The sequence below is a fragment of the Schistocerca nitens genome, chromosome 2, assembly GCF_023898315.1.
Source record: "Schistocerca nitens isolate TAMUIC-IGC-003100 chromosome 2, iqSchNite1.1, whole genome shotgun sequence".
NCBI classification, from domain to species: Eukaryota; Metazoa; Arthropoda; class Insecta; order Orthoptera; family Acrididae; genus Schistocerca; species Schistocerca nitens.
The window spans coordinates 824352373-824379860 of NC_064615.1; the positions used below are offsets into that span (position 1 = coordinate 824352373).

The window sequence follows — 27488 nt, forward strand, 5'->3', positions numbered from 1 at the left end:
CCTTTCCAGCAGTAGGCCCTTTACCTTCGGCATATACCTAAACTTCATGCGGATACATAAGCCTCTCCACTTGCACGGACAGTGCTTCGTCAATGTGGTGTCCCCCAGAGAGGAACAGCTAGTGTAAAAGTGTCTACTGCAAAAAAAGTTTCTTTTCTGCATTTATGAAACATGCATGTTGAAAAAAATTGCGGAAGATCCCCAACACTAAAATCTGAAATTAGCCACTAGCTGCCTAACAATAGCCAAACAACAAGCAGAACTCATTGTGGTACACCCTTCTGTGCATGCGCGAATTATTGCTACTTACTGCGCATGCGCGGATTTACGGTAGTTTAGAAGTGTTCTCTATTCTGGCGCACGGATCATGTGTCTGCTAAATTTCATAGTTTCACCCATTCTACCACTAGATGGCTGTTGCGCTAGACCAGTACCATTCACGGCAGATCGTTGTGTAAAGCCCGCTTTAGAAATCCTCCTGCCCCCACCCCAAACAACTAATTAGCAACCTTAAGACTTCTCCTTTTGGTAATACTTATATTAATACTGTTGTTTCTTAAGACAATTTTCCTCATACTTCTGTAGTTTGTGTGTGTTGATAGTCCCAGATTGTAGAGAATGAACTTTGCCTCTATAATTATAGTTTGATTTGGATAGTGGTTATATAATGAGCAAGTATACGTTTGTTGGAATGTGGAAGGTTTTATCTGTTACTAATTGTCATGTAACTCATTTGTTTTGCTTGCAGGAAGTAAATGAAGTTGTTCAGAAAGTGTATGGTGGGGAGAAGCCTGTTCCTCTGTGGCTTGAAGGAAGCGAAGAGACAAATTCTTCATCTCTTAAAAGAATACTCTTCTCTTTAGTGATCAGGATAAAAGTAAGAAACAAAATCTGCCTTTCTTCCCTGTTTATTAAATATATTGATTATTGTAACCATTCTGTGAATATATGTTTGACAGTGTTACAATCAAAACATAACTTAAAAACAAATTATTTTATATCATTTTGTTTGCTTGTATGTATGTACATGTGTATTTCTCTCTTTTGCATTCCCCATTTTTCTTTCTTCCTGTTTTTTCCCCTAGCGAGGGCACACAGCGCCTAAGATGTTGGCCTCGGATTTGGAAGAAACAGTTCCTGTCCGTATAGAGACATAGGTTCTTTTATTTCCCTTAATGACATCAGACATATACCAAAATAATAATTGAAACAAGGCCATATACAGTGTTGTGCCCAATTCTTGACCATTTGAGGTTGTAATCCATCTTAAATCTTATTATTATTGACAGTATACTATTTTCCTCAAATTTATAGATAAAATAAATTGTTAATTTACATTCACCTTTAATTTTTCCTCAACACATCTTTTACTTAAGATCTTCTAGGTCAACAGTTTATTGGAACTTAAATAAACAACTTTTTACGGATATTCGTTCTCAGAAATCCTACAGATCTTTCGTAAGGAAATTTATGTTTTATTTTCTCTGTGTGCATTTCATTATTGATGTCTTAATTAAAATTTCTTTAATCTATTACAGCGTATTCAGTTAACAGCAACTACACCAACTAACTCTGCTGTTCGCCTTGAGACAGGAGCTGTGGAATTCCAACTGTCTAACAGAGTACAAAATGTCTCGGGTGCTGCTCAACCAAATCCTTACATGAAAATATTTGGAAAGGCACAGGTTGATGTCAATTTGAGTCTAGGGCAGCTTCTGAAAAATGTCATGTTTGAAGAAGCAGAACCCGAATTTCAACAGTATGCCTTCTTCAAGACAAGAATAGGTACACCATTTCATATAAATAAGATCTTAACCTTTTATCATGTACTAAAATGAGGATCATCCTTCCAGAAATCATTGCTACCCTCCCAAAGTGACGGACTGGCACCCATCTAATCAGTGAAATATTCTTGTCCTTCCTTATGCTAGTCCTTCTTTCAGCTTTCAATGGCTGCTTCATAACTCTGACATCTAGATCACTGTCCCCCCCCCCCCCCCCCAATTCCAGATTTTCTGAATCTTGGCATCAGGCGCAGCCAGAGACAGTGATCCTCTGGATTAGGTAGTGGAGTACTGTCCTTGGATCACATCCTTCACACTTGATACACTTACACTTTCCTCTCTGCCGTCTCCCTCTTCCTCTGTTGTAACCCACCTCCCCCCCATTTCCCGCTCTCATCTCATTCCTCCATTACATTATATGCCACTTCAAACTTCCCTTGCCTGCACCGATGAAAGTATCATTCCTGCCATGTTATCATGCAGCGTCTTCCTCCAAGCTATCATCCTCCCTCCTGGTTGCCCTGCTGCTCTCACCCACTCCATCCAACATAGCCCCTTGCCCCAATCAGTCAGCAGCACTGCACCATTGTAGTCGGGTTTGACATTGTTGCCATACATGTGTATGTGATTGTGCCTTTTGTTACTTTGCTCTGAAGAAGAACATTGTTCAAAAATTCAGCAACATTTTCCGTCTTGTTTAAGTGCCTACAGATTCTCAGTGCCTCAGCTATGTGGTGAGTGATAACCTTTACTTCCTCCATTACTTTTATTCCACCCAATACTTTCCAGTATCATACAAAATTCTAGGAATTATTAGAAATTATGAGAAATATTTTATGGTCATTGATAGTCACCTTTGTATCCCTGAATAAGATGTAACAATTATTTCTGAAAGAGGAATCATTTGAGTTGAACTTACACATGTTTGAAACTCGGCATGGAATGTATTTCTTTTCAAACTTTTTCAGATATCTGTGGGGTAAGGAAAGTTCTGGTAGAATGTCAAAGGAGACCACTCATTCAATAGAAGAAGCTTGAGGCATCAACAGGCACACAAAAAAAGAATGAAAACTTTGTTAGCTTTCGGACGAATCCTTTATCAAGCGAGAAACATACATATGCATCCACATGGTGCCCCCCCCCCCCACACACACACACACATTCTTCTCTAGCATAGTGTGTTAAAGGATTCATCTGAAAGCTGGGAAATGTTTCACCCTTTTTTATGTGCCTGTTGACAACTTAACACTTCTACTATTTGGTGACTGGTCTCCTTTTCTCATAATTATTTGCTTTTTAAGGTGCCTCTTTATCAAGAAAAAGAGTCCCTAAAATGTTTGAAGCATTAAAGAAATAAGAATTAATATTTGTGTTTATTGTAATATAAGATTTATTTGTTCAGAGTGTCTTTAGGTATTATATTATGATGTTTTGTATTGATAGAGCCCTAAAATGTTACACATCTTTGTGCAGCAATCTTTGTACAGCTATGAATTTTTGCTGCAGTTATATAGACTACCAATTTAGTATTAAGTTATCTTACAGTGGCCTGAGTCACTATTTTTGTAAAAATATCCAAAACAGTCTTCTTTTCTTATTTTATTCTGTTTTTGTCTTTGTTTTGATATTTATCATCATTACTTCTTAACTTGAAGGCTTTTGTATTTCTTGTGCTTAAAATTTTCCTTGTAATTCTTCTCCCTAATACCCATTGCCATTTCGTAATGTGGTTTTTTTTTTTATTATTGCAAATGTTCTTTACTATTCCAGATATTCCTTCTGTTTTAGTGTATCCTTCTATCCCCGACAGATTTTACTAACCCATTGTCTTCAATTGTTTCTTGTAGATGCTGCTCTTGAATTTTTAACCTTTTCTATTTGACCTTTGACTCTTACTAAAAATTATGGTGCACTTTTATGTTAGGAAAAAATTAGTCAGTTTTTGCTGTGGAGCTCTTTAAACCTGCTCAACTGGCTATCTGTTCCAGGAGACTGACATGTATTTCTTCTATATCTGCTATATTTTCAGGTAGTACAACTGGTTATCACTGCTATTACTGTTTATGTATTCCACCTCTCCTTCTTCTTTTCTTCTTCTTATTCTGTTTAGTTTAGCTGTGAAATGTTCATATTATGTCTCTCTCTGTTTTCATCATGACCTCTCGTATCACTAATTGAACCTTTCCTGATTTGTACTACAATGTGCAATTTCTCTGAAATCGAGTTGGGCCTAATTGGATTTCACACCTGTGTCTCTCATATTGTTTCTGAGCATTGTCTTAAATTTTCTTTCACAAATTTGTGCTCGTTCAAAACAAAATGAGACAAAACAAAAATACTTCCTGCACAAATAATGAAATATTTAGCTTAGCGTATTAATACATACTATTATACACCTGATTATTAATAAATCAAATCCCCATGTACAAAGTAGCTTCAAATGTCTGATTACTTTACAAGTGAGTCAGTATGTTAAATATTTGCCTTTAGGTATGTAAGTGAAGAAAAGTTTAGGAAAGGTTTGAAATTATGCTTGAAGTTTGTTTGAAGTACTAAGTGCTCTCATGAATATAGTCTGGCAATTTGTGCTCCATTTTAAGTAAAAGTTAGTTTTAACACTTCTCAATGTTTATGGGTCACATTTCCTTAACTCTGTGTTGTATGGTGGTATAATTTTGCGGGTACATTCAGAGGTATATGTTGATACTCTCTCAAAACTGTGTTGCAAACAAATTTAGTAGCAAAGAAGTAATAAATTAAAACATCATGCTGAAGTTTGACTGCAGGAATAGCAAAAATGTAGTAAATTACGTACTTTTTTCCTGTTATCATTTTGTGAGGTTGTTGCAAGAAAAAGTTTCATAAAGCTTTCAAATTGTGTGTAAAGTTTGTTGGAAATCGCTAAGTGCTCTCATTCTTAAACACAGGATGAATGAAAGCCCGGTATTTGCACTCTTGTCAGTTACACTGCCTCAAGACACACACACATTTTCTAACTGTAATACTTGTCTTACCTGTTAATGAGTAGATTATGACAGTATTTTAAATTTTTAAATTTGGTCAATAGTGGTGTAAAATATTTAAAGTCGGATTTATGTTTTTCCTATGCTGCAACTGGTGCCAGGTGCTGGGATTGTGTTTAATAATATAGATCTGATTTTCATCTTAGAACTCTGTCCTTGTGCTGTGACAAGTTTTGTAGATTTCTATCAAGTCAGTGGTAGTGCATAAGCAGTTTAATGTAGATGTGGTCATGTATTTTGTGGGAACATAGTGTCTGTGGTCTTATGCGAAAGTGATTAAACTTGGTCATGAATTCCGTGGGAATATATTGTGTGTGACGTTACGCAATATCTGTCCATACAACAAATATTTTCAGTTAATGGTGATCACCCATTAGAGTACATCTGTGTTCATCCATCCATCCATTGTGTTCCATGGAGTCTATCGAAAAAGATAACATTCAGGGGTGTAGTATGAGTCAAGTTATGTATTAAAAAAAGACAAACAAATCACAGAATCTTAGTCTCTATACTGTATTAACAATAAATGGCCACTGTACTGCTTAATGCTATTTGTGCTTATGGCAACTAAATTTAATCAAGTAAATTAAAAAGAAAGCCTACGTGCCATGTAGCTAACAGAACATTTCTGTCATTGAATCTAGATACTCAGATAACTTTTAAAAATAATGACTAATTATTGTTTAGAAAGTGGTGAAATTATTAAAATTGGACAATGCTCCAAGACCCGATGGAATACCCATCAGATTCTGTACCGAATTTGTGTTTGAGTTAGCCCTTCTTTTAATTACTACCTATCATAGATTCCTCAAACAAAAAACACTGCCCTGTAATTGGAAGAACAGCTCATGCCTGTTGTCAGGTAGGTGGTAGAAGTAATCCAAAAAACTACTGTCCAATATCCTTGACACTGATTTGTTGTAGACTCCTAGAACATATTCTGACCTCAAACATAATGAGGTATATCAAACAGAATGGATTTCGAAAACGTCAATCACGTGAAACACAACTTACATCCTTCTCACAAGACATGCTGAAGGCTTTGTGTCAAGGCAGTCAGTTAAAAAAGCATTTGTCTTAGTGCCACATCTACACTTCTATCAAAACAAAATTTGTGACTGTATTGAGGATTTCTTGTTATTTTGGATGAACAGTCATCAACAGGTGTAGAAATAACTTCGAATATGCTCCAGGGAAGTGTGTAGCCTTTTTTATATTACTATCCGTGACTCAGTACTTAAACTAATTTGTAAGCAAAAGAGACCAGAATGATAAAGTTAAAGTACCTGATTACCATATTGTTTGAAACCTACTGGTGGTTGACTGAAAAATTCATTTGTTTATATTTTGCAGCATGTGACCTGCTTGTTCAGTTGTTTATGTATAGGATTAATAAACCAAGCAGATAATTGTCTGTGTGAAAAATTTGCTCCGTATCTTCGATACCATGCTAAACCATGTGCTATCCGCTATATTATTGGTGCACGAATTGGAGAAAGATGAGAGAGCTAAAGCCTTTCAAAAGTACTATGATAATAAAATCAGACTTCTTGATTAACAGTTGCTTTATCTTTTTATCTCTTTGTTTTTGTCTGGAGTTCATTTTTAATGTACTCTCTGTAAAGATAAAGTGACTGACATGTATTCATGATAAGTAACTAAAGTAATTTAACCACCTAAAGAATATAGTATATGATTATAAATGGTGTTCTTATCGTGTAACAACACAATTTATCATACTTGCAGGCCTGAGGAATGCATTCCAGGATGAAATGGTTCAAGGGGATGACAAGGAGATGGTACTGATCACCCTTAGACGACCACTTATCTACATTCAGCCTATAGCTGTGGATAAAGCAATTCTTGTATGGCTGAATTACAAAAATGCTTACGAATACTGGAATGAACAGAGGTCGAATCTTAACAAGGAAGTACTTACAGCCACACAGCAGGTACGCATTTACAGAATAGTGGTTTATCGTAGACAACCATGTAGTATTGATCTTAGAAAACGATTTAGTCTTGACATTTAAACTGGATATTTCCAGATTGTTACTGCACGTATACTTTAAAATTTGTTGCTATCTTTTCATGTTTAGAAGCTGCAAGGAAAGGTGTATGTATTCATTTGCTTTTACATAGTGCAGTAATAGGTGAGCTTTCTATACAATGAGACTAAAAAGAAATCACGTAATTAATATTATTGATAGAATATTAGCAGTAATGTATACACTTGGGCAATTCTAATGCACTTAAAAATTCATCATTGTCTGAAAATGGTTAAGGTATAGTTTTTAAATTAGTAAGTCACTCAGCAAATTAAAAAAAAAAGAAAATAAAAAGTTGTTTGACAAATTGTTTGATCATGTGTGATGACCTTAAAGTGTTTGCATTATATCAACTTTTGAACTTTAATTAGCAGATGAATGAATATTTTTCTTTGTTATAAGACGTTAGGTCCCACAACTGAATTCTCTTTTGCATTACACTGCATATGTTTTAATTATAAACCATTCAACTGGACACCAGAACATCGAGCACACATATGTCATTGTGTTTATGCCCTTTTTATTTTTTAAACACATTCCTAAAAAAAATTATCTTTAGGAATTGGGCTTTGCCAGATGATTTGCAATACCAGTAACCGAAATCTGAGTACATTTCCAGTAATTATATACAGAAAGTAAAGCTGCTTCAAATTGTCTCCAATAAAATAGTTCATCTGGATGCAGTTCACCACAAAACATCATTTATTAAGTAATTTTGCATTTTTGCAATTTGAGGCAGAATTTTCGTCTATATTTGTGTTTATTGCAAATTTCTCAAATCCTTATTAATAACTGTAACATGCTTAGTCTGTCACAGATTAGATTAGATTAGATTAGTCTTCGTTCCAAAGATCCGTGCTGAGGAGATCCTCGTGGATGTGGAACATGTCTTTTTTAAAAAAAAAAAAATCTGAAATAACAATACTAATAGTATGTATATATACAATACATCATTTGTTTCTATTAAAAAATTGTCAATGGAGTAGAAGGAGTTGGCCACTAGTAAGTCTTTCAGGCTCCTTTTAAACTGGTCTTTATTTGTAACTAAATTTTTTATGTTTACTGGCAAATTATTGAAGATGAGTGTTCCTGAGTAGTGGACCCCTTTTTGAACTAAAGTAAGTGCTTTTAAGTCCTTGTGCAGATCATTTTTGTTCCTGGTATTGTATGTATGAACTGAGCTGTTTGTTGGAAAAAGAGATATATTATTTAGAACAAATTTCATTAATGAGTAAATATACTGAGAGGTAGTAGTTAGTATACCCAGTTCTTTGAAGAGGTTTCTACAGGACGTCCGTGAATTTACTCCACAAATAATACGTATTACACGCTTTTGGACTCTGAAAACTTTTGTTTGACTTTAAGAGTTACCCCAAAATATTATACCATATGACATTATGGAATGAAAGTAGGCAAAGTATGCAAGCTTTTTCATTTTTATGTTGCCTATGTCTGCTAACACTCGAATTGCAAATACAGATTTGTTAAGGCGTTTCTGCAGTTCTGTGGTGTGCTCTTCCCAACTAAATTTATTATCAAGTTGTAATCCCAGGAATTTAAGACTGTCAACCTCTTCTATCTGCTCTTCTTCGTATTTTATGCATATGCTGGGTGGAAACCTCTTACAGGTTCTGAATTGCATATAGTGAGTCTTTTCAAAGTTTAATGTCAGTGAGTTGGCTTTAAAACATTTATTAATATCCATGAAAATATTATTAGCAGATCTTTCTAGAACTACACTTGACATACTATTTATTGCAATACTTGTGTCATCTGCAAACAAAACAAACTCTGCTTCTGGCAGTGTAACTGATGAGAGATCATTAATGTATACAAGAAAAAGCAATGGCCCTAAGATGGATCCTTGTGGGACACCACATGTAATTTCTTCCCATTCTGATGATGACTGATGACTTAATTCACTAGTCCCTTGCACTGACACCCTTTGTTTCCTGTTAGTGAGGTATGACTTGAACCATTTTGCAGCACTGCCCGTGACACCATAGAATTCTAATTTACACACATCTGTGTGTATACATGCTATTGCGACCAGTCAAATTGAGGTTGATCCTTTGCCCTATCAATGAGTCTCTGCCATTTTATGCAACAAATATAATGCTTGTAGGCCTACCTTTTAACTCCTTTTCCAACTGTATTTTAGCCATAAATGCCCACAGCAATACCCAGCCTCATTTAAATTCTCCATTTAAAATGGACTCCCATTCTCTGTAAAACTTTTACCCACTCAGGATGTGGTCTTCTTACAACAGTGAAGGTCCTTTTAAAGTAAATTTACCCATAACTGTTGTCTCAAGTAGGTATCTTTGAAATTTCAGGTCATGAAGTGTGTCTAACATGTTTTTGAAGCTTTGTAGCAAGTGTGTCTTTCATGCAGTGGGTCGTACTAACAGATTAAAATACTCGGAAGTAAGATTGCTCTGTAGAATAAAAGGCAATAAACATTGAACAATATCCTCTCATGGATATTCTCAAAGATATTTAAAAATATAGTATGTTTAAGAGTGGTCATTCTACAGAATTTTCTAACTGATTTACATTAATTTGCAGGGCTGATTTAAATGCAGTAGGCAGTAGTTGTTTACGCTTTTGTTCATGAAGCAAATTGCTCATATGAAGCCATAAAGTCAGACAATTCATTAGTATTTAATGAATATATTTGATTGTGTTGAATACATTGAAATGTTGTGTTAACACTACAAATTCTTATTGCTAAAAGCTACTTTTTTCTTTGCCAGTAAAGTGAGTACATTATCAAGACCAAGTTAAGATGTCATTAATATGTAAACACTCAATTGACAACAAAGTTTTGTAGTTTTCTCAGTTTCTTTTAACTGAAATATGCATGAGTGATGTGAAAATAAATAGAAATGCCAATACTATAACAATTCGAGCAGTAAAGTCTGCATTCTATGCCACAAATGTTTGTACTACTTAAACAATTCCTAATTGAGATTTATCAAGAGGGAAATTTAGTTGAGAATACTTTGAAATACGAGGAGATGAAATAGCCAGCCAGTATTTAACTTCAGGAGGTGAAATTCCAGTACTCCTGATAGACACATTAAAAGTAGAAAACAGGTGTGTCCTTTAAGGCTGAGGTCAGAGTAGCCTGCCCTTTCTTTCAAATCTTCCCAGACCTATTCCTCTTTTCTTTGTGACAAAGAAACCAACAGTTCTCAATGCGAGGTATAGATTTTTATATTTGTAACATACCTGCCAGCGGTACTGGAATTCACCTCTTTAAGATAAGCACTGGTCAGTCATTCTATATCCACAATTAACTTCCTGTAATACCAAATAATGGACATATCAGATCTGGCCTAAATGATTTGTTAGGTTCAGTGCACTGTTTATTTACATTTATAGGTTGTAGAAAGATAAGTGATACATGAAAAGACATATACACCCACCAAGTTCATGGCACACATCCAAATGATAATCCAGTTCCATCCATATGTTCACTATCCTGTTTCTATCAGTGTTCATTATGGCAGCAGTTCCTGCAGTTCTTGCAGCATTGTTTGCATTGGTGGCACATAAACTTTGTTGTTCATAAGACATGGCGTGAGATTTGGTGACATGGGGGGCCGTAGCAACAGAGGAATGTCACCCAGAGCTACCCGCCCTACCCAGCATTGTGGCAGTTCATTGTTGAGAAAGGTATGGAAGTTATGCTCCAGTAAGGTGGAACCCTGTCTGTTGAAGAATGAAAGTTGAGGAGTCAGCAGACATGACCAGGTAGACGGAAACTGTCACCAACTGCTCAATGAAGAAAAAAGTGCCATACACCTTTGTCTTCAATATGGCACAGAAGACATTCACTTCTGTGAATCCCTTTCTGACCACACACATACACATTGTGACAATTTACATTTTCCGGCAGATGGAAAGTCACCTCATTACTGAATATCAGTGTCTTCACAGAGTCATAATTATCTTCTGTAGCTTGCTGCACTTAGGCACAAAACTGTTATAAATGGTAGGGTTTGAAATGCAAACACTGCCACAAAACATTCCACACTGTTTTCTGCAGAATGTCCAGTTGACAGCTTGCACGAACAGCTGATTTTTGTGGTCTGCACTCAAAGCTCTGTTACACGTTGTCGCCCCCATACTTTTTCCTTTACGGTGACAAGCAGTATCACAAAACCAGGAAAAACAAACACAAAATGCTCTGGTGACCAGTTGCAAGGTTTTCGTATTTGCATATGAGTGCATGCTGAATGCATGTAACTGATGGAACACTTCACATATTCTAACACAAAAATCCCTTCACCTGATCTTGTAGAGAACTATCAGAGGCCTGCTATCTAGAGTGCACATGAGCCACGAGATGGATTTTTTAAACTTGATGAATGTATCTTTCTTTTCATGTATCGCCCCTCTTTGTACATTGTACACTTGTCAATAAAGAGTGCTTTGAAACCCTGTATATCTTGTGACAAGGAGCATGTCAGACAAAGTTAGGAAATAGGTATTATACTTTATTAGAGATAGAGCTACAGTCTCTATTCATGTTGCTCTCACATGTTTGTTTCTTTGTTTAGAACATATGTTGCTTAACTGGTAAGTTTTATCTTGGTGCAAACAGCGTGTAATGCCTGGCTGTTGTTTTCAGGTTTTTGAAAAAGTTCCTTTTGGACAACTGACAAGTCAGCTAAGCACTCCGCATTTGGGCACACTATTTTTGCAACTAACTGTTGATGACATGGGTATTTGCCTGCCATTAAATCCATTACCTTTGGTAAGTAAACTTTAGTCCAAAGAAAAGAGTCATTGTGTTGTGACTATAATTTCGGGATACCCGTGCCCCAGGAGAAACCTGGGAATTTTTTTGTCTGAGAGAAATCTGGGGAAAGCTCAGGAATTTTTTAGAATTTTTCATTGTATTAGTTTTCAGATGAACTGTTGTAATTTCGAATGGTAATTTTGACGGGTAAGAATTGATACTCTAAAAAAGAATATTTCTTTGGCCCACTACTGCAGCAATAATACTGCAGCAATAAAACCAATAAAACATAATCAACGGAATAAATATTCAGCTGCTGCAATTTAAGATGCTGCTCTTAGCATCCCACCTAACCACACCTTGAGAAAAACAGCAAAAAATTTTTGGCGACCTATATTAAACGTGAGAGCTTAACTTTTCTTGTGGTTATACTATATGTGTATTAATTCAAACCATTAACTTTTTCTCTTTGTGTGTATGTGCTGATTAATGATGATGACGTAATTGGCTGGCTGCATAATGTGTCCTATGCTTTGAATATCTGCTGTTATTGGCCGATAAAAGCAAGTTTCAGTCTCGATTTCAGTATCTTGGAAACCACCATGCTGTAATATAGGAATTCGTGATTATTCTTTCGTAAAATGAAAATGTTGACGCACATCAAATATCTTTCAAAAATGCATTCTTTTTTTGCTGGGTTGCATTTCCTAAAATGCTTACCCATGTACTGTTAAAATAGAGACCTATTTACTAAGAGACATTGCTGCTTGTCACACAGGCAACAGAAATCTTTAATCCTGGAATCTGTATGTGTAGATAATGTGCAGCAGTTGTTAATATCTGTTTTTAATTTTCTTTTGAATTTGAAAGGCCTCCTGATTTCTTGCCTTATATCTGTTTGGAAATTGTTTAAGATGTTGAACATTAGACAGTAGAGCCACGCCCTGAGCCGTAGATGAGGACGCACAGTCTACATGAAAATTGTTTTTGTGTTTCATTTTGTAGTTGCATAAATCAAAGTTCAATTGAAACTGATTTTAATTATTAGGACAAACGTCCATGAGGAATAATGAATTGTGGTGTTTGAAGAGACATCTGATAGGTGTGTGATTATCTAATGCATGCTATTTCTGACTGCTAACTTTTCCCTGAATGATTATTTTTTACTTTTGGTCAGTTGCTCTTGAGATAACATTGTAAGGCATCAGTGAATTTAAGTATTACAAATAAACTAGTGACCTTACCTTCCAGTCAACAAATCGGCTGATGCTTTGAAGGGCACAAGAAGTCTTTTGTTTAATTTATTTGTTTGCTGAATGTATTTTAGATTCTTAGTTAACCAGACTTCAATGGATTTTAAAGATTGAGCTACACTTAGTTTACGACCATTAATATGTATTATTGTCAACAGATAATCAGTTTCCCCTGTTCTGCTACCGGTATGGTTGAGTTTGTGCCCTTGATTAGTATGCCTATGCCATCAGCAGCTATTAAAGTTTTTTTGAATTGTTCTGAAAAATCTCTGAATAGTCATTTACATAGGTTTAAAACAGCAATGAAGTCTGCACCACATAGAAGTATATGCCCACAGAGTCAGAGACCAAGACAAGGTCATAGACTGCATCAATAGGACTGCTTTTCTCTGCAAAAGATGCTTTACAGAAGACAATGGAGAGATATTTACAAAGACATGCTCTGAGAAATTTGTCAGTATTTTGTTATATACCATTTTCTCAATTTTTTTAAGGACTGGATGAGGAGAAATGTAATCTATAGTTAGAATTGATTTACCTGTCTCTGTTTTTATTGAATTACTGTCTATGACTATTGCATATTCTATAAAAATGCATTGAGCCATTGACTAATTTCAAGATTAGCTCAATGAGTGTTCTTCCAAATCATTAAAAGGTGTCAATACTGTGATAGAAATACCAGTCTCCTTGATGGTTGTATTTTACATACCGTTGGCTCTCAGTACTGTAAACTTGTTTGCCAAGGTATTTTCGATATTTATTAACAGGTACAACATTTGCTGTCATTGGACAAAAGTGCTAATCAAATTTGGTGGCCAGTCATTTCAGTGGTCCAATATAAGCTGATTTATCTTGTTATCACGTGACATGTGGATAATGAAAGTGTTGAGCGATAAAAGTTACTCACTCAGATGGCTATAATTGTGGATTGTGGATTGCGGTTTATTAGTCTCATAACGTACATAATCTAAATAATTTGATTTAGGTACAGGAGACACGTCAAAATTTTGGTAAAGTTTTACCATATACATACAACACCTGATTTTAACAAATGGTACCATAACAATAGTACAATATAAAAATACACATACAATAAAAAACTAATAATTAATTACAACAACTGATTTTAACAAATGGTATCATAATAATAATACAATTTTGTTACAGATACAATAAAAGACTAACAATTAATTACCCCTTGCTCAAATTATCATGTCATCCTCTATGAATTCTTCTACTGAATAGTAGCATTTATCCCACAGAATCTGCTGTAGCCTTATTTTTAGACACTCTGGCTTCATATTAAGTATATTTTTGCCAATTAGCTTGTTATATATTGTCATCCCCATATACTGTGGAGTTCGTGCATATAATTTCAAATGGTGTGTGGGTAACATAAAATTATTTTTATTTCTTGTGTTGTACGTGTGGTTAAAATGATTTTCCTCAAATAATTTTTGTCTGCTGTGTACAAAGATTATAATTTCATAAATGTATATGGAGGGAACTGTGATTTATGTTTTCTACAATTGTTTGGCATGCTCCCTGTAAAAACTAGACAATGCTCAATCTGACACATCTGCAATGTTGTAGGTGCCAGGGACTCGTAGCAATTATTCAGTGTTCCACAGCAACAGTTACTTCTTCACAGTAAAAAATATGTAGGTTGAATTTAAGAGTTGCCCGTGTATAAGGCATATCAAATACACACTGTTTAGAAGTTCTGTGTTTGAGTTGCCTGGGATACAATCTCGCAGAGTGCTGCCAGATACCAATATGAGTGCAAGCTGTGATGCTTGCCAGTGAAAGTGTCTTTGCAGGCAGACCAAAAATAGAGGCCCAGGAGTGCAATGAACACAAAGTTTGTTTGAGTTAAGAAAACACAAATTTCCTTCTTGGAACAACTGTGAAAACAGAATTACTCTTCTTCTTTGGACAACAAACAGAATTTCACACAAACGGCCTGGATGACTGTTAATAGACTGTCGAGAAAAAAGCTCGTGGAAATCTTAGTTTAGACAAAGTCCAAAATAAACTGTTCTTGTGGGAACTCTAACAGTACTTCAGGCACAAGGCACAAGGCACAAGGAGATACAAAAGCTATGAACTAAGGTTAGCAACTGTTTCCTGACAATGGAGAAAACAAAACTTCTGAATTAAAGTTTGTGGGACACTTAAGATAGAGGTGAAGTATCATGAAGCATAAGAGGATCATACCATCAACAGATAACAGTAGTTTTTCTGTCAATGCTTAGTGTAACAAAAGAGAAGCAAGTCTGAAAAATGTAATCCATAACTTGATTAACAATAAATTATCACCTTATTGGTTAAAGCTATCTGTATTTATGTCAGTAAGATAAGAGCAAATTGGCTATTTTACACTTAAGATGGTCCCAGTGAGAAAGTTTCTAAGTTTGGTGAAGATGAATAAAGATGAAAGATGCTTGGTGAGTTGTTCATGAAGTAACAGTAAAAACTTCCCACACAATTGTTTGTCACAGTCAAAACACACAAAAAATAAATTGTTACTCATCTGACTGATGAGGTATTTTTCCACGTCTGTGGGTACAGTCAGTCAGCGTTTTGTTAAAGTTGCGAGTATGCAGTTCAGTTGTCAATAAATTTTGTGAAGTTGGAAACTGTTATATTCTTTCATCAATTGAACTCCAAGCCAAGTTAAGTTAATTTAAGTATCATTCAAGAATATAGCATCATTACAAATGGTGGAGTTGAACTGGGATTAATGTTTTGAAATGTGGAACTATGTTTAATAACTGACTGTTTCAGGTGAACATAAGACGACTGCCAAAATAAAAAAATAATATTAAAAAAATTGCTTTGAAAAATTTTGTGTTATGGACGTACAGAACGAATGGATGTTGCCACATGGGAAGAGTTGGTGTGGATAAAAAAAAATAAATAAATAAAAAAACACCAAATTCTCGGACAGCACCGCCAACCATCAGATGAGTAAAGATGAACACAGAAATATCACATATCCGCCTGTTGATCACCACATTGGGACCATGCCTTCTTCTGTGTGACCATGTTGCAATATCCAGTGCAAGAAGGCTGTCTCGGATAGCAGTGACAGTATAGGGATGCCTCCAGAATGAGCTCCCGATTGAAGAAATGCATAAGCATTCGGCACCTGGTCCAGGAAGCGCACTCAGAGTGAACTTGCTTCTCAGGGACTGTGCGCCAGCATAACAGCCTGCAATGCCACGATACAGTCGGTTCTTGCATCCTGTTATGTTGTTGGCGTGAGAAAGAGGTCCGTGGCGCCAGCAACGCCTGCTGGCACTTTGGTTGCTGCCTGGTGATTGAATGTGGTGTGGTTGCCCTTGAATATCTTCTGTAAGGAATTGGGCTTCCCGTGCAACTTAAGTGTCATGTATGTTGCAGGCAGAGTATGAAGAAGACCAGTACTGCTGTAATCTTATACTGGGTGTCTCTCCCGATAATCATTGGGCACTTTTCATTTGCAGACCTTGACGAGTATGTAACTCTGTATAACACATCACATAGCTTTCTAAGGCCTAGAGTTCTTGCTAGTTTATGCTGGCCTTGCCATAGTTATCCTCTTCTTATACTTTTTCTCCTCATTCCAATCTTGTCCTATTGGAAAGAAGTAATCTTAAATTATATGTCATATACTTCATGTACAAGTACTAAGAATTTTCTCATTTGATTATTGATAAGAAATTTTAAAACATTTGTCAGAAAACATTAATTTGAAACTAAGCAATGTTTTATAATGCATATTCTTTATTTTATAGACTTCTTGGGGGATGAACCGCACATTGTATGATGGTGACTCAAGAGGAGCTGTGGTGGTGACTCTAGAAAGCACAAGCATTTCAGCTTGTAGCTCTGGTTCACTTGTGAGCAAAGGGCGATTTGTGGGCTTGTGTCTTCGCTTTGCAGATGATTTTGAAACAAGCCTTGATGACTGGAAGCCTGATATGAGTGACAGCAATATAATGAATCTGTGTGTGGTGTCTGAGGGAACCTATGAAGTCTGCAGTCGCACAATTGCACAGAAACAAGGCAGTGGTATGACATCTTAAGCTTTTATTATGATAACACTAACTATTTTAATTCTTTCATTTCTTGTGTAACTTCTTTTTGCAACTGCAACTTTCTTAATGATGAGGAATGTTTCATATTTGATAGGCATTCCACAGTGGCTGCACTGTTTCACAAACAAGTGATACATCTGATAAATATGATAAATCACACTTAAGAAGTTATTTTGTTCAAATCAGGTTTACTCACCTCATAATTAACACATGAGCTAAATAGGGATTCTTGCATAATTTAAGTAAAACAAGACAACATTTCAAGGCTCATCATACGTTGGCAAAGTGATAAGACAACATGTTGGCCTCCCAAATAACATACAAAAGGAGACAAGTAGTTTGCTATGTGATCAGTTCTTGTAACTTTTTTAATCTTACTGTACAGAAATGCAGAGATCTTAGAAGAGATAATTACAGTGATGTAAATTTTTGAAGTGAAACTTTTGTAGAAATGTTTACATAACTGCACTGCTCTTTCCAAAAACATTTTAATGCCATGAAAAAGACATAATTTTATGTAAGCAATGTCTCACTACAAAAAGAAGTTACAAGTATTAGCTGTACTACAAAGTACTCATTCATTTGTGTCGAACCCTTGTTTTTATTTATTTAATTGATTATAAAATATTATGTGTTTTCACATTGTATGGGGGCATGCTGTATAATGTTTTCAGTTTTATAGAGAGGATGTCTAAGAAGGAATTAATTTTCTCATCTAGAATTTTCTTCCTCTAAATTTTTCCTAAATATTCTAATATTTAACAGATGATGAAGTGATTGAAAAAGGGATGATGAGATAAAAGAAATTATTCAGTTTGTTAACATAGCTAAAAATTTGATTGTAATGGGGGACTTGAATTCGATTGTTGGCAAAATAAGAGTATAAAAAATTATAGAACATGGACTTGGAGGACAAGAATGAAAGGGAAGGCCCCTCGTATTGTTCTGCACAGAGACATTTTCATCATTGCAAATGCCTGCAAGTAGTAAAGAGAAATTTGGAAGAGGCATTTAAGTTAAGAGAAAGGAATTAACACTTTAAGATGTATCAATGGTCCTGTAATTTTGTCAGAGGCAGCAAACAATTTGGAAGATCAGCTGAACTGAATAGATAGTGTCTCTATCTCATTGCAAACTGATCCTGATTTACTTCTGTGTTGTGTGCCAACCATTATGAACAGATCTCAAGATAACTCATTTTCTCTACACACTATCTATAGATGCCATCTGCTGTGACATATTTTAACTACTTCATCTATTTAGGTGTTTACACCAGTAGCCAATGTACCAAACTTTATTGCCTTCTTGTACTTTTTGCTTATGTATCATTTTGATTGTATTTTGATATTTCATATGGTTACTATTCTCGTCTGGAAGTTCCTCCTGCTTTTTGAGATGGCCTTATTGAGAAAGCAGAAGGAAATGAATGGCTCTGATATACAGGTTGTGCCAAAATAATGTATACATTCTTTGAAACTGAACATCTCTTTAATGAAAGGGTTAGAAATACAATTTTAGTGGTGTTTGGTACCTCATGGTCCAACTTAAGGTGGTAAATCAGGGTGTATATGACCCGGGATGACCGGGAGATCCAGGAAAAACCCAGGAATTTTTTCGTTTGGGAGAAAAGCGGGAAAAACCCGGGAATTTTAGAGAATTCCGGGAATTTTTTGTTGTTTTAGTTTTCAGTTTAATTTTTTGTAATTTTGACTGGTAAGAATCGATACTCAAACAAACAATATTACTGTAACCTGCTACTGCAGAATAATACTGCAACAATAAAACATGAATGAGGGGAAAAAAACGAAAATAAAACATAAATTGCAAAGGAAATGTGCAATATACAAAACAAAACACAGTGCTCATACAAGCGTTTGCCAACAGCAAAATGTTTCAAAGGCTTTAGGAAGACTATGCGATACTTCATAACAACAAATTGCCTCCAGTGAGCGTGACGTCACCACTGTTTACATTAGATTCATTTTAGCAGTTACGAGTGGGCTCATGTGCATGTGCAGTTGAGTGACGTGTGAGTAGTACCTTCTCCAGTTTGTGGCTACAGAAATGTGGCTGTTGGCTGTGTAAGCAGTCACAGCAAACAGCTAGAGGCAACCAGGGAAAATTTTCTGCCGTGCCCAAGCTGCCAGATTCACGTATGTACAATAGGCTCGGATCTAAGGGGGGGGGGGGGGGGGGAATTCATATCCTTGAGGCGAAAATACCTTGATTCACGAAGCCCCTAGCATCCAGCCCACATTGGTCTATCGATTACTCGTATGATTTTGATGCACATCCCTGTTGGTTTTTGAACACACTCTGTAAGTTGAAGTTGATTTCTGAATCAATCATAAGCCGCGTGTACTTTCGTAATGTAGCGTACATGTTGCTGCTCATCAAAAATCTTTCCAAAAGGAGTTTTCTTCCGTGTGTTTCATTTTCTGAAGTGCCAGGAAATTCTACACCCATGTATTAAAATTTAACCATTCAAAGGACTGGAGCCAGCACTCAAGTGTGTGTGCTGGCTACGCCATTGCACAACTGAAGCATATAGTGTGTTGAAACAATAATAAAGGCTAATGCGCAACATTGATTCTGATTGTCTGTAGGGTAAATGATGTCTCTTCTTCTTCTTCTTCTTCTTCTTCTTCTTCTTCTCCTCCTCCTCCCCCCCCCCCCCTCCCCCCTTTCGTGTTATCTCATTTACTACAGTAAGTCCACAAGGATTGCAGGACTGGTGTGTTTAGTTTCCTATGCTCTTTAGAGAAATGATTTCAGAACTGAACATACTGCAAATCATAAAATGCCTTCAATGAGCTGTTTTCAGTTGAGAGCAGTGTTCCACATGAAGGAAAATAAGTAATTTGATCAGTATTTTTATATATAAAGTTCCCTAACACCACTGTATACGTAGTTGACAGTATAAAATGCATGTATAGTGTAATCTATAACATCAGTTTAAACATTTTTGAGAAGAAATTACATTTCCATCCTTTTTGTTTTGTTTCAGAAAATGCAAAATGGTTTTTAAATGTGCAGTGGCAAATGGAAGGTGTAGATATTCATCTTGACGTCAATGTTGGAAAACAGCTGTCAGCATTGGGACATACATTAACAATGCTCACAGGCTCACAAGAAGAAGATGAAGCAAATGCAACAAGCTATGACAGTGATGAAACTGATCAGGTTGATGGAAATACAGCTTCACTTGTAAGTCTTGACTCACTGTGAATCACTACATTTAAGATATAGTGTTCTCTCAATTTTAGCAAGTGAAAAAGTCATGAAGCTGAGGGGTGGAGAGGGGGCCCATTAGGTAGTTGATAGTGGGTTTATGTTCAAGTAATGTGAGCTGATCAGCGGTATTACAAATAAGTATATAATTTTCGGAATTTCAGCAACTTCTGTGTTACCTTATTATTGATACACTGGTTGTTTAGCTTTTTTTCGTAGGAGGCTTACCAAGAACTTTGCTTTATTATTAAGCTTAATTAATCAAAATGGTTCTACTATTGGAGGTTTATTTACTGTTGAGATAAGTATTTTACATGTAATTATTATGCACATATCTATCATAATTGTCATCTCATATATACTATCTTTCATTTAGGAGAGCATAACTCTCAAGCGAAGTCGGAATTTAACTGACAGCTTGCCTGCATTTGTGTTCGACCCATCAATTGATGCCAAGAAAAGGTCGAAGTTAATAGAAAAGGAGATGAATGAGCAGGCAAAAATAATAAATGACTTAAGATCACTGGGTGCTTCTCATGGTACAATTGAACAAGAAATGAAAAGACTGCAAGAACTTGAAGCAATGGTTTTCAAGGATTTCAGAAGGTATCTAAGCAGACCTAATATGTGATGATCTTATGTATATTTTTTTGAGTCACTGAAGACTGTGTACCATTGGAATGTAAACTACTCAATTCTATATTTTATCTCAATGGGAGTTTCTAGTGACTTACATAAAAGACATTTCTTGCACATTATTCAGAATCACATCAAAGTTATAGCCTGTATTTGCAGTAACTGTATTGATTAATTTTAGGTTATTATAGTTTTTAAATTTAACTGTGGCCTTAGCAATCAGTTAAGCTTCATGGCATGTTTGTTTTTAATGTTGCAGTAGAAAACTATTTGAATCCACTTAGGTTTTGTAAATGGTTGAAAATGGAGCCTGATTGGTGTGTTTGATGATTATTTATTTCCGCTCACTTTGTTATCGGCACCATTCTACTCTATCAACTGAGTTAGTTAGAGAAATCACTTTTTAATCATTAATTGAAAAAAACTGTTTCTCACATTATGTCATTGTCAATAAAAGAATAAGATAAAGATAATGAAAAATGGATGTTTAGAAGATGGGTAAATCAGTGTCAGTACCTTGGCATCTAGCAAAATGTATTGTATTTCCAGATTTTGTATTGATAATAATAATTATTATTACAAATATCACTTTTACAGGGATATGATACAGAAGTTAAGGAGGCAGAGTGTGAAAGCATCATCAATTAAAGGCAAATTTGGTCTTGGGTCAAAAGCAAGTACCTACCGCTCTCGATCATTCATTGTTCCATCTCCTACACCAGAGCACCAGGTGGAGACAGACAGGTAATTTGTGAGCAGAAATAATTTTGAAATGTAACATTTTTAAATCAGTTTTTGCTGTTGTCATTATAAAGAAAGATGTGGAAGAAAAATAACATACTTTCTGGAAGTTTCAGTGACGAGTGGAATAACTTGTCTGCCAATAATCAAAATATTGAGATGTCAGGGCTGCAATTGCATTAACAATTTGTACATCAATATACAGTTGTTCTATAAAACGTTTTCAAATAGGAACAACTGCATATTTGGTTTAGACTTAAATAAATTATCAGTAGACTACACTGAAGTAGTATTATCAGGAATTTGTACAAAACATATTTTAATTCAGGAAATGTTGTAATGTTTGAGATATTCACAGAGCAAGAAGTAACCATTTACCTACATTAAAAAAATAATTTTTAAGTAACAGATTTGTGTTCTCCTGTATCAATAAAAATGGGTACAGTTCAGAAACGTCACTCAGAACCCGGACCAATGAAGACTCACCCTCTCATCCCGTCCAGTGAGTCTCAGTTGTTCCCCAGTTCTGGGTGACTTTTCTGAACTATACCCCTTTCCCCAAACCTCTCCAGTCCATTTCCTTCACCCCTCTTCCTTCCCCTTCAACACTTCTGCCAGAAGGAGGAGCCACTGACTCTGAAAGCTTATGAAAGTTACATTATACTGTCAGTAATGAATCAATAATCATGTACGCTTATTCCAAAGTAGTTGTTTCTGTCTACTGAACTTTTCTCAGAGCCTGTTGATGATCAGTTTGCACCAGTTGTACCATAAATTTCTTCGTATGTAAGAAACATGGACTTTTATGAAATGGTGTGAAAGACAGTGTTGTCCTTCTACACATACGGTGAACACTTACTAAAACAATGAGTTCAATAATGTTACATGACATAGCTAAATGACATTGTAAAAGTCTGCAAACAGGCATGGAAAATAAAACATTAGTGCTTGTTAGTAATAATTTTTTATGTTAAGGTAAAAAAATTTCTCCTTTCTATATTTTTCTGCCACTTTCAGTGTTATTTTTTGCCGCTTTCAGTGTTATTTTTTGCCATTTTCAGGTTTGTTTTGCTAGTTTGAAGTACCATTTATTATTTATTTTTTTAGTGTGAATGAAGCCTGCATACTTGGTTCACTGGACAAACACTCAAACAAGCCGTATTAATGAGTTTTATTACAATTAATCAAATACAATACTTAACTTTGGAAATCACACAGATGTGTTGCAAGAAAAGGGCAGCATACGAAATAATTGAAGTGCCTGACATTGACACTGCTATCCAAGTGGCTAATTGTGATGCTGCTATTGAAGTGGGCCATGACCAGCCGGTCGCGGCGCTTATGTCCTCTTGACATAGGGGCCGCTGTTGTGCTGGAGGGAAGTCCTGTCAGCGTGCGATTGGCCAAGTTCTTCTCCCAGCCTTCTCTTCCCTGTCATTCCCAACTGGTGTGCCAGCGCTTGACTTTAAACTGTAACATTCCTCCCTCCCCCTCCCCCCCTTCAAAGCAACAGACCGTTATTGTATATGTAGCATGACAACGGGAGGGGAGGCAAGAGCATTGACGCCCTGTTGGACCGGAAGCTGTGGCTGCAGGGGACATCAGATTTCCGGTTGTACCCCATCATCTGGCCTTCGCTCTGGTGGAAGTGTCCCCTGGAAAACACTTGGAAGGGTAGGTGTTGGCCGCTGCATCATGGGCGGGTCAAGCTCCATCGGTAGGACAAGAGAAGGCGAAGGTACCATCTCTATAAAGTCGTCCTGCGGTGCTGTGATGACACCTTCAGGTGGCATCTGTGGCTGCACTGTCCTCGGGATCTGTGAATCTTGGTGAACAGATACAGAAAGATTACCATGCACATGACAGTGGCGAATTTGATTGTGATGTCAGCACTGCAATTCGTCTGGGCCTGAAGAAGCCACTTGCAACCTTCCTTTGGCACCGGATGCTGAGGAGTGTGGAGCAGATGGAGCAGTGTCCGATGGCAGTTTCCATGAAGCAATTCCACCAGTGATGATCCGTCTTATGGGTGCTAATGATAGAAGGCAAGAAACAGTTGCAGTGCTTGATCCCTGGTGTGTGTAATGTGAAGTTTGGCCATCTGCTGCTTGAAGGTTCTGACAAATTGTTCGGCTTTGCCACTGGATTGTGGATGGAATTGCGCACTTGTTAGATGCTGTATGCCATAGCATTCACAGAATGTTTCAGATTTATTTGACGTGAACTGAGGACTGTTGTCCGACACTATGACTTCAGGCAAACCTTCAAGGCAAAAAATAGAGTACAACTCCTGAATTGTGCTGCGTGACACTACCAAGTTCATTGGCATGGAAAAAGGAGACTTGCTATGAAAGTCTACCACAATCAACCAACAAATGTTCCAAAAATGTCCCGTAAAGTCTATGTGCACATGTTACCATGTTGATTGCAACTTAGGCCAAGCAGAGAATTTTTTTGGTGGAGCAGACTGATTTTCCGCACATGCATGGCACTGTGATGTAATCTGTTCTATTTGGGTGTCCATACCCTGCAAAGTACAGTGTCGATGTGCTAACTGTTTTGTACAAACAGTCCCCTAGTGTCTCTGGTGAAGTAACTGCAACACTTCTTTTTGCAAAGCCCTGGGGATCCACAGATGTGACAGTCAACTCTCATTTTGAAAAGAATCACACATTGCTGTACAGCAAGGCTATGCTGAAGTGCAAAGTATTGGCGCACTATAGAGTTCTTTATGCTACGCAATGAGTGAGGCAAAGATGTGCAAATGTATTTTAGCAAAATGTTCAGATCTGAATCAGCTTCCATGGCCTGTGCAAGTTTCCTATAGTTCAGAGGAAAGGATTGAATCAATTCAGAATCATGAGCATGGATGTGACAAGAAGATGCAGCAAAAGTGTCCAAGTCTGTATGAGGGCCAATGGGAAGAAGTGAAAGTGCGTCCACATTACCATGTTGAGCTGTTGGACAATACACAATCTCGTACTGGTATTGAAACAACTACAAAGCCCATCTGTGCAATTTTTGGACAGTTCAGACAGGAACTGGTTTCATCGGATGAAGCAAGGACTGCAATGGCTTGTGATCCATTAATAAGTAGAATTTTGTGCCATATAAATAGTGTTTAAATTTGGTGACACCTTACACAATAGCCAATGCCACTTTCTCTATTTGTGAATAGTTACACTTAGCTTTGGACAACACTTCTGATGCGAAAGCAGTAGGCCTGTATTTAACATTAAATCTGTGCGAAAGCACTGCACTGATTCTGTAAGAGGAAGCATCAACTTGCAACACAACTGGTTCATCAGGATCAAAATGAACCAAGCCTCGATCACTGAGCAATGCAGCTTTAAGTTTCTGAAAAGCTACATGGCACTCATCTGTTTAAACAAAGGGGATGTTCTTGCAGTGCAATGGAGCTGCGATTTGTGTAGCATTGGGTATGAACTGAATGTAATAGTTCATTTTCCCTAATACTGACTGCAATCCTGTGATGTTGCGAGGATCTGGCAGGTCACATATGGCTGACAAACGTTACTGGAGAGGATGTACACCCTTCTTGTTAATGACATGACCAGGATTCTGCAAATCAGGTTTTAAGAAATCACACCTGTCCAGTCTGCTCTTAAGTCCTGCATCAGATAACACGCTTGACAAAGCATGCAAATTTGCAATATGTTCTTCAGGTGTATGACCTGCTACTACAATATCGTCCAAATATTTTGAACAGTTTGGTACTTCAGCAGTTAGCTGTTCCAAATACTGTTGGAAAATGGCGGGTGTGAAAGCACTGCCAAAAGGCAAACATAAATATGTAAACAAGCCAGATGATGTTCACAACACACACAGTTTGAGATTCTTCATCTAGCTGTATTTGAAGATATGCGTTGTGCAAATCAATTTTCAAAAGGTAATGACCAGTGACTAATCTGTCCTTTAGAGCCTTTGGGCATGCCAATGGGTAAGTATCAACCACAATTTGTGGGTTGACTATAGACTTAAAGTCGACATGGAGGCAAATGCGACCTGAAGGTTTGGAGAGCAAAACCAGTGGACTTGCCCTACACTGTCTTTGGCATTGAATGCAGTCCCTGGCAACACATTGCCCTGAATTTGAAAGCCAAACAAATCAAACGAATCAAGGCCAAATATGTTGTCACAGACGCGTTATTGTAGCACAGTGAAAGTCACAGTTCACATATGCAAGCAATACATGACAGGCAAATTACATTTTCTGTGAATGGGAATGCCTCGTCCATTTTAAGCCGTCAGGTGCACGCTATTTTCAAACAGGCATGGGGAGCCTAACAGTTCATATGTGTTATGCTTCAGTAATGTAACAGAGACACTGTGTCCAACTGAAATTTAACACATTTTCCACTAATATACAAATGAACAAAATGTTTGTTGGACTGGCATAGCACAGGAGAAACTGCCTGCAACAGTCTTTGAATACACTACATTGATTATGTGGGCCTTGTGACAAGAATTGTGTGAGTGGGCAGAATTATTATGTTTGTTTCATTGCAAACATACGGATTGTGCGTGATATTTCTTGTGGCAACCATAACTCTGTGCTTGTCTCAACGGGCACTCTTGGCATTTGTGCTGTGAATAGAACCGAGTGCATGACGTAATTTTATTCACCTGTTTAGAGAACTGTTTACACGGCTTGGTGTGCATGTGCTGTTACTGCCTACTGGGCCAGTCGTGAGCAAGGACCGACTTAACCTGACAAATTGGTGGCTGCTCAAATTTATCGGCCGTTATGGCACCTGAATCATACTGATCCAGAATTTGCACTATGTGCTGAAATGATGGATCTGACTATACAATGTAAACTTTCACGGCCGGTATTGTCTTCACTTAAAACTTCCGGGCTGATAGGCCATGGTCGAGGTATAAAACTGTTTCCTGACGTTTCGTCTCCTTCTGCGGGAGACATCCTCGGAGGTAAAGCGGCGAACTGCGAAGAGAACTCGAGGAAGCGTTGATTATATAGGCAGTACAGAGGGCGCCACTGTCGATCACGTGGCGTCGGCTATGAGATTGTCTCTGGTAATGCCAACATTCTCGATTGAAAGTAATCAATCGTCACTCTTGCGGTGCAACGTTGACATCCAAATTTTATCCAGTTTAACACCTTCGTCTATCCTGTTAAAATTATTATGATGTTTATCAATCTCGATAGCCTCTCTATACAAGCGTGCATAATAATGCGAGGTTTTTGATATGATGCTCGTCTTGCTGAATTTTATTTCATTGTCACCTTCCTGGTGAACATGTTCCGCTACGGCCGATTTATCCGTGTGACCCGGGCGGCAATTCCTCTTATGTTCGACAAGACGGGTGTTCACACTTCTCTTTGTGGTACCGATGTAAACCTGTCCACAACTACAAGGAATTTTATATACCCCCGGTGTAGCCAAAGGGTGCCGTGCATCTTTTGCCGACCTTAAAAATTCTTTTATTTTCCTAGTAGGTCTGAAAATAGTTTCCACCCCATACTTGCCTAAAACTTTCCCAATGCGATCTGTGACCTTGCTAACGAACGGAAGAAAAACTTTGCCCATGGACGACTGTTGTTCGTCGTTACTCCTGATTCTCTGCCTAGAGCGAAGTGCTCAGTCTATATCCTTGCTAGAATAGCCATTCTTCACGAAAGTTGACCGTAGATGTTCAATCTCATCTTTTAAATAAACAGGTTCACAAAGTTTGTGCGCCCTGTCTACCACAGTTTTCATTACACCTCTTTTTTGTCTAGGGTGGTGGTTTGAATCTTTGTGTAGATAACGATAAGTATGTGTGGGCTTTCTATACACCTTATGGCCCAACGTTCCGTCCGGTCGTTTAATCACAGACACATCCAGGAAGTTCAATTGCCCATTCCTTTCTGTCTCCATAGTGAATTGGATTTTCGGATTATTGCTGTTTAAATGT

General features: G+C 37.0%; 1 protein-coding gene across 1 annotated transcript in view; it reads left to right on the forward strand.

Annotated features, from left to right (window-relative positions):
- The window catches only part of LOC126237082 (transmembrane protein KIAA1109 homolog), a 567281-nt gene that overhangs the window by 402865 nt on the left and 136928 nt on the right, over nt 1–27488 (forward strand). The window contains exons 60-67 of the mRNA XM_049946881.1: nt 749–877; nt 1539–1785; nt 6554–6759; nt 11495–11620; nt 16638–16914; nt 19948–20147; nt 20548–20777; nt 21405–21551. Coding sequence (XP_049802838.1) covers nt 749–877; nt 1539–1785; nt 6554–6759; nt 11495–11620; nt 16638–16914; nt 19948–20147; nt 20548–20777; nt 21405–21551 — 1562 coding nt within the window. The remainder of the gene's footprint in view (nt 1–748; nt 878–1538; nt 1786–6553; nt 6760–11494; nt 11621–16637; nt 16915–19947; nt 20148–20547; nt 20778–21404; nt 21552–27488) is intronic.